Source organism: Salmo salar, chromosome ssa23, assembly GCF_905237065.1.
Source record: "Salmo salar chromosome ssa23, Ssal_v3.1, whole genome shotgun sequence".
In the NCBI taxonomy this organism is placed as follows: domain Eukaryota; kingdom Metazoa; phylum Chordata; class Actinopteri; order Salmoniformes; family Salmonidae; genus Salmo; species Salmo salar.
Window position 1 is genome coordinate 41,516,447 of NC_059464.1, and position 14,679 is coordinate 41,531,125.

General features: G+C 43.4%; 1 protein-coding gene across 1 annotated transcript in view; it reads left to right on the forward strand.

Annotated features, from left to right (window-relative positions):
- The first annotated feature begins 148 nt into the window (after positions 1-148).
- The window catches only part of LOC106584609 (switch-associated protein 70), a 29,817-nt gene continuing 15,286 nt past the window's right edge, over positions 149-14,679 (forward strand). The window contains exons 1-7 of the mRNA XM_014170082.2: positions 149-352; positions 1,320-1,460; positions 10,965-11,138; positions 12,059-12,286; positions 12,670-12,816; positions 13,455-13,563; positions 13,989-14,170. Coding sequence (XP_014025557.2) covers positions 200-352; positions 1,320-1,460; positions 10,965-11,138; positions 12,059-12,286; positions 12,670-12,816; positions 13,455-13,563; positions 13,989-14,170 — 1,134 coding nt within the window. The 5' untranslated portion in view covers positions 149-199. The remainder of the gene's footprint in view (positions 353-1,319; positions 1,461-10,964; positions 11,139-12,058; positions 12,287-12,669; positions 12,817-13,454; positions 13,564-13,988; positions 14,171-14,679) is intronic.

A 14,679-nucleotide genomic window follows, 5' to 3' on the forward strand; every position in this document is an offset into this window, starting at 1 on the left:
CCTACATGACTCTGTATTACCCCCTTATCGCACACCTGGCACATTGTAACCAATTTAGTTCAATGTGAATAATCTACTAGGTGTATTTTGACTACATGCCATGAGGAAATGCAGAACTAAAATGTGCTTTCCCTAGGCGCTGACATTCGTGGACAAGCGTCTGGCAGCTTGTCACGTGACTGTCTCATTGTATCCTAGTATGAGGAAAAACGTTCAGCTACACGAACTACTTTTAGTCGCGCAAGCAGCAAGCTCAATGGCACTTCGAGACGAACTTTTAAAGCCAATATGGCATGCGTTCACAGCGTTGGACCTGGACAAAAGTGGGAAAGTGTCCAAATCACAGTTAAAGGTATGGAATTATTTACCTAGATCGTGTGTTTGTCAAACAAACCCGAGGCACGTCGTTCCCTTCATTATTAAAAAATTACACGCAGGAACTGTTTTTGAGCGTCCTAATAAGAGGTTGCCATCAAAGTGAAGGCCATCTGATTTTGGATGGATCCTTCTTAATTGCCGAGGATGCATTTGGAATTATGTCATTTTAGGCCAAATCATTGTCTGCCTTCCTATTACTACCGCACAGACACGGTGCATGTTAGACGTCAACGGTTTATGTAAAGTACTTGTGGATGGTTAGGGAACTTGTTGTTATGGCACACCTGTGGACGTTTACTGAGTCTAAATCTATAGCGCATACTTCATAATCCACTTCATGTATGCCTACAATAACAGCTACTTAAGCAATGTTAAGTGTTTGTCTAAGTAGCCTTACATTTAAACAGCATATTTGCTGAGTTGTGTGTTTAGCTTGTTTATGGTCTAGTTTCGTTAGAAGGACACTTATCAGTGCCATAGTGCTGAAATCATTCAGGGTAAAGTCACATACTTTGTGATTAATTAATAGTTGTAATAGTAGATTGCACAAGGTGCAATTTCGAAATTGGGTAGTGCATCATCAATTTTTCTCTTGTCATGTCAGTCATTGCATATTTTAGAGCTATTTATAACTAGTCAGAAATGTCCAGATCAACTAGCCCATGTCAGCCAGCTAACGTTTTTTAGCAAGGTTTTTTAGCCCATAGATTTTGTAGTAGATGTTAGTCACCTGACGACATCTTGTAATGTCTGACGTTTCCCAAAAGCTGGAAGGGGGGCCTTCAAGTGAAAAAGTTTCAGGACCGTGTAGTTGACTAGAAACCTTTCCAGTGACTGATGTGTTCAACTCCTTCATTAAGTAGAAATATATACTGTTTGGGCGATGTTGCTGCATTTAATATAACTCGTCCTGATAAGAAGAGGGGTTTTGGTCTTTGCAGGTGCTCTCGCATAACTTGTGCACTGTGATGAGGATCCCCCATGACCCGGTGGCCCTTGAAGAGCACTTCAAACATGACGACCAAGGCCCTGTCTCTACTCAGGGCTACATGCCCTACTTAAACAAGTTCATTTTGGACAAGGTGAGCCACATATACAGTAATACTTAGAGTATCTATGCCCCTCAATCAATCATTCTCTCACTCACTGCTGTTGATATGTTTTACTGTTTTGTGATGAAGGTTCACTGAAGTCTAGGATGAAGATGACAAGGTTAGAATCCCATTGCCTTAGTTTGACATCTTCAACATTGACTTCAGTAAATGCTAGGGATTCTATTGTTGGTCAAAATGGGTCATATTGAGAGTAAAGGATTTATTTTCCAATGTCACAACATGGATACCATGGTGACACAGGCATTCCTGTGTCAGTTTTGACTGGGCTGAGCGGGAACTGTGCTTCCGCAGAGGTAGGGGGGCCAGCAGGCCAGAAGTGGATGAACGCAGTGCCCTTGTTTGGGTGTAGGGCCTGATCAGAGCCTGAAGGTACGGAGGTGCCGTTCCCCTCACAGCTCCGTAGGCAAGCACCACGGTCTTGTAGCAGATGCGAGCTTCAACTGGAAGCCAGTGGAGTGTGCGGAGGAGCGGGGTGACGTGAGAGAACTTGGGAAGGTTGAACACCAGACGGGCTGCAGCGTTCTGGATGAGTTGTAGGGGTTTAATGGCACAGGCAGGGAGCCCAGCCAACAGCGAGTTGCAGTAATCAAGACGAGAGATGACAAGTGCCTGGATTAGGACCTGCGCCGCTTCCTGTGTGAGGCAGGGTCGTACTCTGCGAATGTTGTAGAGCATGAACCTACAGGATCGGGTCACCGCGTTGATGTTAGCGGAGAACGACAGGGTGTTGTCCAGGGTCACGCCAAGGCTCTTAGCACTCTGGGAGGAGGACACAATGGAGTTGTCAACCGTGATGGCGAGATCATGGAACGGGCAGTCTTTCCCCGGGAGGAAGAGCAGCTCCGTCTTGCCGAGGTTCAGCTTGAGGTGGTGATCCGTCATCACTGATATGTCTGCCAGACATGCAGAGATGCGATTCGCCAACTGGTTATCAGAAGGGGGAAAAGAGAAGATTAATTGTGTGTCGTCTGCGTGGCAATGATAGGAGAGACAATGTGAGGATATGACAGAGCCAAGTGACTTGGTGTATAGCGAGAATAGGAGAGGGCCTAGAACTGAGCCCTTCCTCGTTTTGGCATATTTGTTTTCATACTTGTTTTTCATGACATAGAATTCTTGTGTGTTGTTCTAAAGAATTACTACAGCATTTATTGTCATCAATGACAGTTTAAAATTAGAATGTTTTTGGTTAACGTTTAAAAATGTTCCTGGTAAGAACCCATTTTGGACTTGGTGTGCATTTCATACCCTGGGATTTCCATTTGAAGGCAGATATTTACTGTTCAAGTGCTTCCTATGACACACACGAGGAAATAGATGACAAGGGATTTTACAACACACTTTACGGTACATTAGCCCATTTCATTCTCTGACGTGTTGATATATCTTCTGTCACTTCCTGGAGCTCTCATTCCTCTAATACTACAAAAAGGTTTCAGGAACCTAGATATGACATCATGGACAAACGTCAAGAGTCTCCCCACCCATGTGGATATGACCCTACCAAACAGGTCGGGAGCACCACCCCCACTCCCCAGGGAAACTCCAGCCTAACAGTCGTGTGTGTGTGTGTCACCTTCTTCCTCACTGACTCACTCCACTTGTCAGACAATTACAGTAACTCAGCCGGAGAGACAATCAAGTCCATCGCTGACTGTTCCACATAATTCCCCATTCTGCCATTTGGGACTCAGCAGTCCCTCACTATGTGGAGCACATCATTCTTCCTAGCCAACTGACCCTGTAGAAACCTGGAATGCATTGTTAATTGGGAGCTTAATTTGTTCCCCTTTTGTTAGAAGGGGAACAAAAGAAAGCAAGGTCACACAAACAACAGAGCACCAAAATAGTACAAGGCTGTGAACATGTGACCTTCATTTTTAGTTAACATTTTTAAGGCTGCTGTGGTTGAATTATTTCCTCATTTCATGTCTTGCTAGTTTAACAACTCTGTCCGTCCTAGTCTTGCCTAGACCTCGACATATTTCGATCCACGTTTCATAATAGAGTAACACATACGCTCTATATCATATTCTACCTTGTTTGTAATTTCATAATTACTTTTGAATGACCTGTCCTCTGCCCTCGCGCTACAGTAACAACAGGCATCTCTGTGATGTGACCATTTGACGGTAGGAAGTTTCAGTCTCCTGGAGGGCCAATGACAGTGATAAGACTGTTTGTAAACCTGTTTGGACATTCCACTGCAGAGAATACTAACGAGCATGTGTATCTGCAGTGGAGAGGCAGGACTGGTTTCTGGAGGGGCCGTGACAAGGCCCCCATTGTTGAGGTGCAGAGAGTGGGAGAATGGCAGAGAGAGAGAGAGACCTCAGTCTGGACCATCTAGTACATAGCAAGAACGAGATGACCATGACACAACATTGTGAGGACAGAGAAAGAGCTGCTATTTCATAATAATCCCACTTTCACAACTTCTATTGCTCCTTCATCCGCATCCTCTTTCTGCCTACCTCGCTGGTATTACTGTGAAATTATATTTCCCTTGAGTTGGTGTTACATTTACATTTACATTTAAGTCATTTAGCAGACGCTCTTATCCAGAGCGACTTACAAATTGGTGCATTCACCTTATGATATCCAGTGGAACAAGCACTTTACAATAGTGCATCTAAATCTTTTAAGGGGGGGGGTTAGAAGGATTACTTTATCCTATCCCAGGTATTCCTTAAAGAGGTGGGGTTTCAGGTGTCTCCGGAAGGTGGTGATTGACTCCGCTGTCCTGGCGTCGTGAGGGAGCTTGTTCCACCATTGGGGTGCCAGAGCAGCGAACAGTTTTGACTGGGCTGAGCGGGAACTGTGCTTCCTCAGAGGTAGGGAGGCGAGCAGGCCAGAGGAGGATGAACGCAGTGCCCTTGTTTGGGTGTAGGTACGGAGGTGCCGTTCCCCTCACAGCTCCGTAGGCAAGCACCATGGTCTTGTAGCGGATGCGAGCTTCAACTGGAAGTGTTACTGTGCAATCTTTGACTCACCCGAAACAAACCACAGCTCTATAGTGTCTGCTGATGTTGAAGGCAGACAGGCCACACCTGTGTTTCCCCTTAGTTCATTGACCTGATTCTTACCTGGGCCACGTTCAATAGGCAAACTCTGTGGAAGGTTGCAGTGAGAAGTGTTATGAATAGACCTGACATTAAGCCCATTCTACATGTCAAAGAGTAATGTTTATTGTACATAATTTTAACTGAACGTTCCACAATGTTCTAACCTGCAGAACTCAGCCCTGTTGTAAAAATATTCCCCCACCACCTCGTGAGGGGGAGGGAAATTAGAGACACATCGAACAAATTACTCAATAATAATAATAGCAGTATGCTTTTATTTTGTATATATGTCATCTTATTATTGTGGATTTATACAACGGGTGGGTCTAATCCTGAATGCTGATTGGTTAAAACCGCATTCCAGGCGTTGTCTATTCCATAAGTTACCCACTGGCTAAATCTATTACGTTAAAATGCGATTTACACTGTTTACTCTGACTGCGCCATCCACCGAAAAGACACATGTTCTACCTGGAACTAATACATACGGCAGCAAATACACTGAGAAGATTCTTGTAATGTCTGAATTATAGAGGTGGTAACATTAGACATAACAGAAATGTTGCATGTATTATATAAAAAACAAACAAGAGTCATGTAAGCTAAGCCTTAGAAGGTCTCACATGCATGGGACATACACATTTCATTGGATACACAACTGTCTGATGTCATTGACACACTTATTCAAGAAAGAAGCAAACCCCGCTGCGAGGAGGAGGAGCAAGAAGAGGAGGATTTATCCGCTGCGAGGAGGAGGAGGATTTATCCGCTGCGAGGAGCAAGAAGAGGAGGATTTATCCGCTGCGAGGAGCAAGAAGAGGAGGATTTATCCGCTGCGAGGAGCAAGAAGAGGAGGATTTATCCGCTGCGAGGAGCAAGAAGAGGAGGATTTATCCGCTGCGAGGAGCAAGAAGAAGAGGAGGAGGAGCAAGAGCGGGAGGAGGAGAAACAGAGGCAGAAAGGAGGAGGAGGAATGAGTGAAAGCAGCAGTGAATCTATTTTGAGATCCCTCAACAATCATTCTCACGGTAGTACATTGGTAGTAGTCAGTGACATGTCAAAGCTAAGCAGGGCTGGGCTTGGTTAAAACTCTGTATGGGAGACCAAAGGCTGGATGGGTGACCTGTAAATAAATCAACTGTCCAGTAAAAGGTGCTGCCCAGCCTTAACCATGTAAACTCATACCTGAAAATGTAAATGTACACGGAACAAAAATGTAAACGCGACATGTAAAGTGTTGGTCCCATGTTTCATGAGGTTAAATAAAAGATCCCAGAAAATGTCCATACTCACAAAGAGCTTATTTCTCTCATTTTGTGCACAAATTTGTTTCTATCCCTGTTAGTGAGCATTTCTCATTTGTCAGGTGGATGGATTATCAAGAAGCTGATTAAACAGCATGATCATTACACATGTGCACCTTGTGCTGGGGCCAATAAAAGGCCGGTCTAAAATGTGCAGTTTGGTCACAGAACACAATGCGACAGATGTCTCAAGTTTTGAGGGAGCGTGCAATTGGTATGCTGACTGCTTGAATGTCCAACAGAGCTGTTGACAGAGAATTGAATGTTCATTTCTCTACTATAAGCTGCCTCCAACGTCGTTTTAGACAACTTGGCAGTATATCCAACTGGCCTCACAACCGCAGACCACGTGTAGCCACGCCAGCCTCCACATCCGGCCTCTTCACTTGAGGGATCATCTGAGACCAGCCACCCAGACAGCTGATGAAACTGTGGGTTTGCACAACCAAAGTATTTCTGCACAAACTGTCAGAAACTGTCTCAGCGAAGCTCATCTGCATGTTCATTGTCGTCACCAGGGTCTTGACCTGACTGCAGTTTGGCGTCGTAACCGACTTCAGTGGTTAAATGCTCACCTTCAATGTCCACTGGCACACTGGATAAGTGTGCTCTTCACGGATGAATCCCGGTTTCAACTGTACCAGGCAGATGGCAGACAGCGTGTATGGTGTTGTGTGCGGTGTGCTGATGTCAACGTTGTGAACAGAGTGCCCCATGGTGGAGGTGAAGTTATGGTATGGGCAGGCATAAACTACGGACAATGAACACAATTGCATTTTATCAATGGCAATTTGAATGCACAGAGATAGCTTGATGAGATCCTGAGGCCCATTGTCGTGTCATTCATCCACAGCCATCACCTCATATTTCAGCATGATAATGCACGGCCTCATGTTGCAAAGATCTGTACATAATTCCTGGAAGCTGAAAATGTCCCAGTTCTTCCATGGCCTGCATAATCACCAGACATGTCACCCATTGAGCATGTTTGGGATGCTCTGGATTGATGTGTACGACAGCCTATTCCAGTTCCCCAATATCCAGCAACTTCGCACAGCCATCGAAGAGGAATGAGACAACATTCCACAGGCCACAATCAACAGCCTGATGAACTCTATGCGAAGGAGATGTCGCGCTGCATGAGTCAAATGGTGGTTACACCAGATACTGACTGGTTTTCTGATCCACGGCGCTACCTTTTATTTAAGGTATCTGTGACCAACCGATGCATATCTGTATTCTCAGTCATGTGAAATCCATAAATTAGAGCCTAATTAATTTATTTCAATTGACTGATTTCCTTATATGAACTGTAACTCAGTAAAATCTTTGAAATTGTTGCATTTTGCGTTTATTTTTGTTAAGTGAATATACAAATATTGTACTTTTTCATGTTTTTGTATATGCATTCAAAAAGTATTCAGACCCCATCCCATTTTCCACATTTTGTTACGTTACAGCCTTATTCAAAAATGTTCCTACACACAATAATCTACATACCCCATAATGACAAAGTCAAAACAGGTTTTTAGCAATGTTTGCAAATTTATTGTTAATAAAAAAAACAAATACCTTATTCAGATCCTTTGTTATGAGACTCTAAATTGAGTTCCGGTGCATCCTGTTTCCATTGATCATCCTTGAGATGTTTCTTCAACTTAATTGGAGTCCACATGTGGTAAATTCAATTGATTGGACATGATTTGGAAAGGTACACACCGGTCTATATAAGGTCTCACAGTTGACAGTGCGTGTCAGAGCAAAAACCAAGCTATGAGGTCGAAGGAATTGTCTGTAGAGCGCCGAGATGACAGGATTGTGTCGAGGCACAGATCTGGGGAAGGGTAGCAAAAATGTCTGCAACATTGAAAGTACCCAAGAACACGGTGGTCTCTTAGCATTCTGTTTTATTTAACCAGGCAAGTCAGTTAAGAATAAATTCTTATTTTACAATGACTGCCTACCCCTGTCAAACCCTCCCCTAGCCCGGATGACACCCTATTCTTAAATGGAAGAAGTTTGGAACCACCAAAACTCTTCCTAGAGCTGGCCGCCCAGCCAAACTGAGCAATCGGGGTAGAAGGGCCTTGGTCAGGGAGGTGACCAAGAACCGATGGTCATTCTAAGTGCGCCAGAGTTCCTCTGTGGAGATGGGAGAACCTTCCAGAAGGACAACCATCTCTGCAGCACTCCACAAATCAGGCCTTTATGGTAGAATGGCCAGACGGAAGCCACTTCTCAGTAAAAGGCACACGACAGCCCGCTTGGAGTTTGCCAAAAGGCACCTAAAGACTCTCAGACCATGAGAAACAAGATTCTCTGGTCTGATGAAACCAAGATTGAAATCTTTGGCCTGAATGCCAAGCGTCACATCTGAAGGAAGCCTGGCACCATCCCTATGGTGAAGCATGGTGGTGGCAGCATCATGCTGTGGGCATGTTTTTCAGTGGCAGGGACTGGGAGTGTAGTCAGGATCGAGGGAAAGATGAACGGAGCCAAGTGCAGAGAGATCCTTGATAAAAATCTGCTCCAGAGCGCTCAGGACCTCAGACTGGGGTGAAGGTTCACCTTCCAACAGCACAATGACCCTAAGCACACAGTCAAGACAACGCAGGAGTGGCTTCGGAACAAGTCTCTGAATGTCATTGAGTGTCCCAGCCAGAGCCCAGAATTGAACCCGTTTGAACATCTCTGGAAAGACCTGAAAATAGCTGTGCAGTGACGCTCCCCATCCAACCCAGACGATCTGCGGAGAAGAATGGGAGAAACTTCCCAAATACAGGTATGCCAAGCTTGTAGGGTCATACCCAAGAAGACCTGGCCAAGGCTTTCGACTCTGTCAATCACCACATTCTTATCGGCAGACTCAACAGCCTTGGTTTCTCAAATGATTGCCTCGCCTGGTTCACCAACTACTTCTCAGAGTTCAGTGTGTCAAATGGAGGGCCTGTTGTCCGGACCTCTGGCAGTCTCTATGGGGGTGCCACAGGGTTCAATTCTCGGGCCGACTCTCTTCTCTGTATACAGCAATGATATCGCTCTTGCTTCTTGTGATTCTCTGATCCACCTCTACGCAGACAACACCATTCTGTATATAGACTTTTTCTACTGTATTATGTATGTTTGTTTATTCCATGTGTAACTGTGTTGTTGTTTGTGTCGAACTGCTTTGCTTATCTTAGCCAGGTCGCAGTTGTAAATGAGAACTTGTTCTCAACTAGCCTACCTGGTTAAATAAAGGAGAAATAAATAAAAAAAAGACTCAGATGTAATCACTCCCAAAGGTGTTTCAACAAAGTACTGAGTAAAGGGTCTGAGAACTTATGTAAATGTGATATTTCAGTTATCTATTTTTAATACATTTGCAAAAATGTCTAAAAACCTGTTTTTGCTTTGTCATTATGGGGTATTGTGTGTAGATTGAGGGGCAAAACAACGATTTAATCCATTTTAGAATAAGGCTGTAACTTAACAAAATGTGGAAAAAGTCTGAATACTTTCCGAATGCATTGTGTATAAACAATGTGAAACCTATAAGGAAAACATTTATTTTGTAGAGGTTACAATGTCAGAACATACACTTTTCTTATAAAATTCCTATCTGACTCATATAGTTTGTCTCAAATATGTCATACCCTATCTTTGTAAGAAATTCACCATAATCATGTAGTGACTTGTATGTCACATGGCATAAGTTAACACACATACACTACTGACATATAACGTACAAAATCTTACCAGATACTTTATAGCTTTTAATCTTATTCTGCCATACAAGATTCTTATTTGCTTTTCATGGTTATTTTTCATATGGGAAGAGCATTTTCAGCTTTTTGTTTGTGGTCATTTTTGTCTTTCATCCAGATTAGGGTTAGATGTATGTTTTAAACACTCCTAAAGACGTCTCCTTAATACATATTCCGCTTGCGTTTCAAAAGTCTGTTTCTCTGTTGATGCATCACTTGCTATTTGTAGATTGCTGATAATCATTATCAGGCCTATCTCTCTGTTGTGATTTAGCTGAGTTGAGTCAGGCATCTGTATAAACAGCTAAGTGTCATTCAACGTCCATTCAGCAAGCCATGAAACCCACCATCTCAGATTGTTCTGTAATAATTTCTGTAACAGATCAAATTAGCATTCCTTCAACATTTTGTTGAAATATAATTTAATCTCTGAGAAATTAAGCAAATTTATTGCACCCAAATTGGCCATTTAAAATGATAGGATTCATATAATATTCAATAAATATAGTACATAACATCCGATTTGTACAAAACAAATATTCTAACAATGAGTAAGACATGCCAAAGAAATAGTCAAGCCACACCCCACGCCAAATCCAACACCCATGGACTCCCCATGCCAAATCCACCCCAACAACAAGTACATAGTAGGAGTTCTCTGTTTAACAAGTGGTATGGAGCTGCACCTTGGACAATTTTTTTCCTTCATCCCTATGTAATAAATTCTCAGTGAATTTAGTGTTGTCCTGCATCCGGATATTACCTGGTTCTGACCACTAGATGATGCTGTTGCTGCTAATAGATGGTGCCGTTCCTACAAACAATTGAATCCCCCCTCTAAATGTTAAAGGGATCGTTCACCCAAATTACAAAATGACATTGGTTTCCTTACCCTGTAAGCGGTCTATGGACAAGATACGACAGCTACCCATGCTTTGTTTTTGTTTACCTGGCCACTGTTTCAAATGCTAACATTTTAGTATTTGTGGCACAAATCCAATACAAGTCAATGGTACTATATTAGCTTTTTCGCTCTTCATATCCAAATAACATCATTGAGTTTTTGGATACTTTAGCGTGAAAATGCTAATAATAGTGGCCAGGTCAGCTGTTTACGAAAAACAAAGTTTCTCCTTTCATTCTGTCCTATGAATTTGGTTTGATTCATGTGTTAATCAAACCTACACTGAATGTATGGTCTTCCATGCCATTTTAAACCTTAACTGTAGTATAAAGAGAAGAGTGAAGATGTCCTTAGTGCAGAGTTGGCTTATTGTGCCTTTGTTGTGTTTTTCTCATATGAAAAATGCCAGTCTTCAGCCAAGTGACCTGACCTGAGACTGTTCCTAATTGCAGGTCCAGGACAACTTTGACCGGCAGGACTTTAACAGAATGTGCTGGACCCTGTGCGCCCGTAAGAACCTCAACAGAACCCACCTCCTCATCTCTGACGAAGACGCTTTCAAGATCTGGTGCATCTTCAACTTCCTATCTGAAGAGAAATACCCACTGGCCATCGTCACTGAGGAGGTGAGATTGGACAGGGGTTGTGTTCATTGGGCACCAAACAGAGGAAAACCGACTTAAACAGGCAGGGACCGTCCAATAAGAAACGCTAATTTCCATTTTCTGTTGTAAAAGGTTTTAAAACGTTTCTGTCGAGTGTCCTAATGAACATGACCTGGGCTCTAATGCTGACACATTTAGTCCCAACACAAACCTGAATTTGTGCGAAGTTTGGTTTGATTATTAACAAAATCAGTTGTACAGATAATCAGTCTGAAACTCATGATATAACATTATTTTCCTCTTCCGTATCAACGATACCTCTACCTCTGTCAAAATAAGGAAGTAGGTTATAGGTAAAGAAGTAATGTTCAGATCCACTGTTATATTTTATGTACTCCTTTTGGAGAAAGACCATCACCATTGCCAAACAGCTCTCACAGAACAGGAAGTTAGCAGCTTGCTGTTAAATTACAACACGGCAGGATTTATTATAAGGTCATTAATGGAAACTGTGTGTAGTTTCATATAATTATTGCTGTGAGGATTATTACTCCTTTTTATTATTCCACATAAACACATGTGGCAGGTAGTCTAGTGGTTAGAAACTTGGGCCAGTAACTGGAAGGTTGCTGGATCGAATCCCCGAGCTGACAAGGTAAAAATCTGTCGTTTTGCCCCTGAACAAGGCAGTTAACCCACTGTTCCCCGGCCCCGGAGACGTGGACGTCGATTAAGGCAGCCATCTGCACCTCTCTGATTCAGAGGGGTTGGGTTAAATGCAGAAGACACATTTCAGTTGAATACATTGTTGGACAACTGACTAGGTATCCCCCTTTCCCTACTGTAACATACAGATTGTGTCACTTCAAAGGAAGTATGGGTATTTTCTTTGTTGGTGTGTGGGTATGCTGACCTGTCTGTCTCTTCCCCACCTCCCTCAGATCGAGTACTTCCTGCGCAAGCTGACGGAGGCCATGGGTGGCAGTTGGGTGGAGGAGCGCTTTGAGGACTACAAGTTAGAGCTGAGCATCAAGCAGCAGAGTCTGAGTGCCTGGGAGCTCATCACCCTGGTAGGCAGGGGCACCTTCAGCAAGGGCGTGGACCGCCAGACCCTCTCCATGGGCATCACCGAGGTCTTCCACGAGCTCATCCTTGACGTATTCAAACAGGTTGGCATCAGGCCCATTTATATCTCCATATCTTGGCACGATGTTGACATCAACCACATTATCGTTCTCTATGTGACCGTGATTGATGGATAGCGTTGACCCGTGTTATGTACTAGCAATACTGTAGCATGGAGTGAGCTTTTAAACACAGCACACCAAAGCGATGGTCAGTCGAGTGCAGTAGTCATGTTATAGGGACAACATGAATATTGACAATTAGAATCTCATATGCAACACCACAAACTCATCATGTTGGCTGTGCAGTGGTCAACTAAGCAGTTAAACTGACAGGAGCCATCCCATTATCTCAACACAGATATTAACACAAACCGACAGATAAAAAAAAAAAAAAGACTGAAACATACTGTATTCTCTTGATGCAGGGCTACATGATGAAAAAGGGCCACAAGAGGAAAAACTGGACAGAGCGCTGGTTCCTCCTGAGGCCCGACTCCATCTCCTACTACGTGAGCGAGGACCTGGCTGAGAAGAAGGGCGACATCATGCTGGATGGAAACTGCTGTGTCGAGGCAAGGAACACTAAACAACAACAAACAAGGCTCATACATTAATTTTACACCTTAACCTAACTAATAATATACACTGAGTGTAGAAAACATTAGAAACACCTTCCTAATATTGAGTTGCACCCCCTTTTGCCTTCAGAACAGCTTCAATTTGTCAGGGCATGGACTCTACAAGGTGTCAAAAGCGTTCCACAGGGATGCTGGTCCATGTTGACTCCAATGCTTCCCACAGTTGTCTCAAGTTGGCTGTATGTCCTTTAGGCTGTGGACCATTCTTGATACACACGGAAAACTGTTGTGCGTGAAAAACCCTGCAGCATTGCAGTTCTTGACACAAACCGGTGTGCCTGCCTGGCACCTACTACCATACCTCGTTCAAAGGCACTTAAATATTTTGTCTTGCCCAGTCAACCTCTGAATGTCACACATACACAATCCATGTTGCAATTGTCTCAATGCTTAAAAATCTCCTCCCCTTCATCTACACTGATTGAAGTGGATTTAAAATGTGACATCAATAAGGGATCATAGCGTTTACCTGGATAGTCTATGTCATGGAAAGAGCTGGTGTTCCTAATGTTTTATATACTGAGTGTACGTTGGTGAAAGAGTGACATTTATTTCTGAATTTGTCTTTGCAGTCGTTACCGGATAAGGAAGGAAAGAAGTGCCTGTTCTATGTCAAATGCTCTGACAAAAGCTATGAGATCAACGCGTCAGATAAGAAGAGGAAACAGGAATGGATTCAGGGTAGGACGTGGACATATTTAATTCATATTTAATCATAAATGAAATAACTCATACATAGATTTTTTTGTATTATATTGTTTTTGCACTTCAAATCCTGTTGTTGTGTAATGTTACTCTTGTAGTTTACAATTCTCTCACCATGCAATTTATCTCCTTTTGGTATTATGGAATGCTTGGATTGGACATTTAGACTTGGTTGATAGGTATATGTACAGGGGGGTGTTCAGCAGAGCACAACATTGTGGAATGTTCAGATAGATATATGTTATGTAGAATAGACATGCCTCTCCGACATGTAGAATAAGGAATCCTATCAGCTTTACTCATCACATTTCTATCTGCAACGTGCCACATCGTTTGCCTATACTGAACATTTCCCAGCCTTGGAACTGACCCCTGTCTGGTATGTCTCCTCTCCATCTCAGCCATCCAGATGTGTCTCAGTCTGCTGCAGTTGGGACGGACGGTGCCACACCGCGAGTCCCTTCAGAAGCGGCGGGATTTGAGGCAGAAACAGCAAGCGGAGCAGGAGGAGCTGGAGCTCAGGATGAGGGAGCTGCAGACGGCCAACGAGAACAAGCAGCACCAACTGGAGGCCATGAGGAAGGTGAGCCCAGCCAGCCCACTCACAACAGTCAAAGTCCTCCCTTTGCTACTATGCCTTTTTCACACTACTGAGCTGAGCTAGACTGTGCTGGCCTAGTTATGCATCAACAATGTGAAGAGAGAACATCCAAGCCAGCACAGTAAGGTGGTGTGAATGGTTCTTACACGGAACCCAAACCGGCTGTGCGCGTGGGCCATCGTGCGCTATCGTGCATACATTTATTTTGTCCCCCTATACCAAACGCGATCACAACACGCAGGTTAAAATATCAAAACAAACTCTGAACCAATTACATTAATTTGGGGACAGGTCGAAAAGCATTAAACATGCTGGGATATAAACATTGAGTTGTTATTTTACCTGAAATGCACAAGGTCCTCTACTCCGACAATTAATCCACACATAAAATGGCCAACCGAATCGTTGCTAGTCATCTCTCCTGCTTCCAGGCTTTTTCATCTTTGAACTTATATGGTGATTGGCATCTAAACTTTCATAGTATTACCACG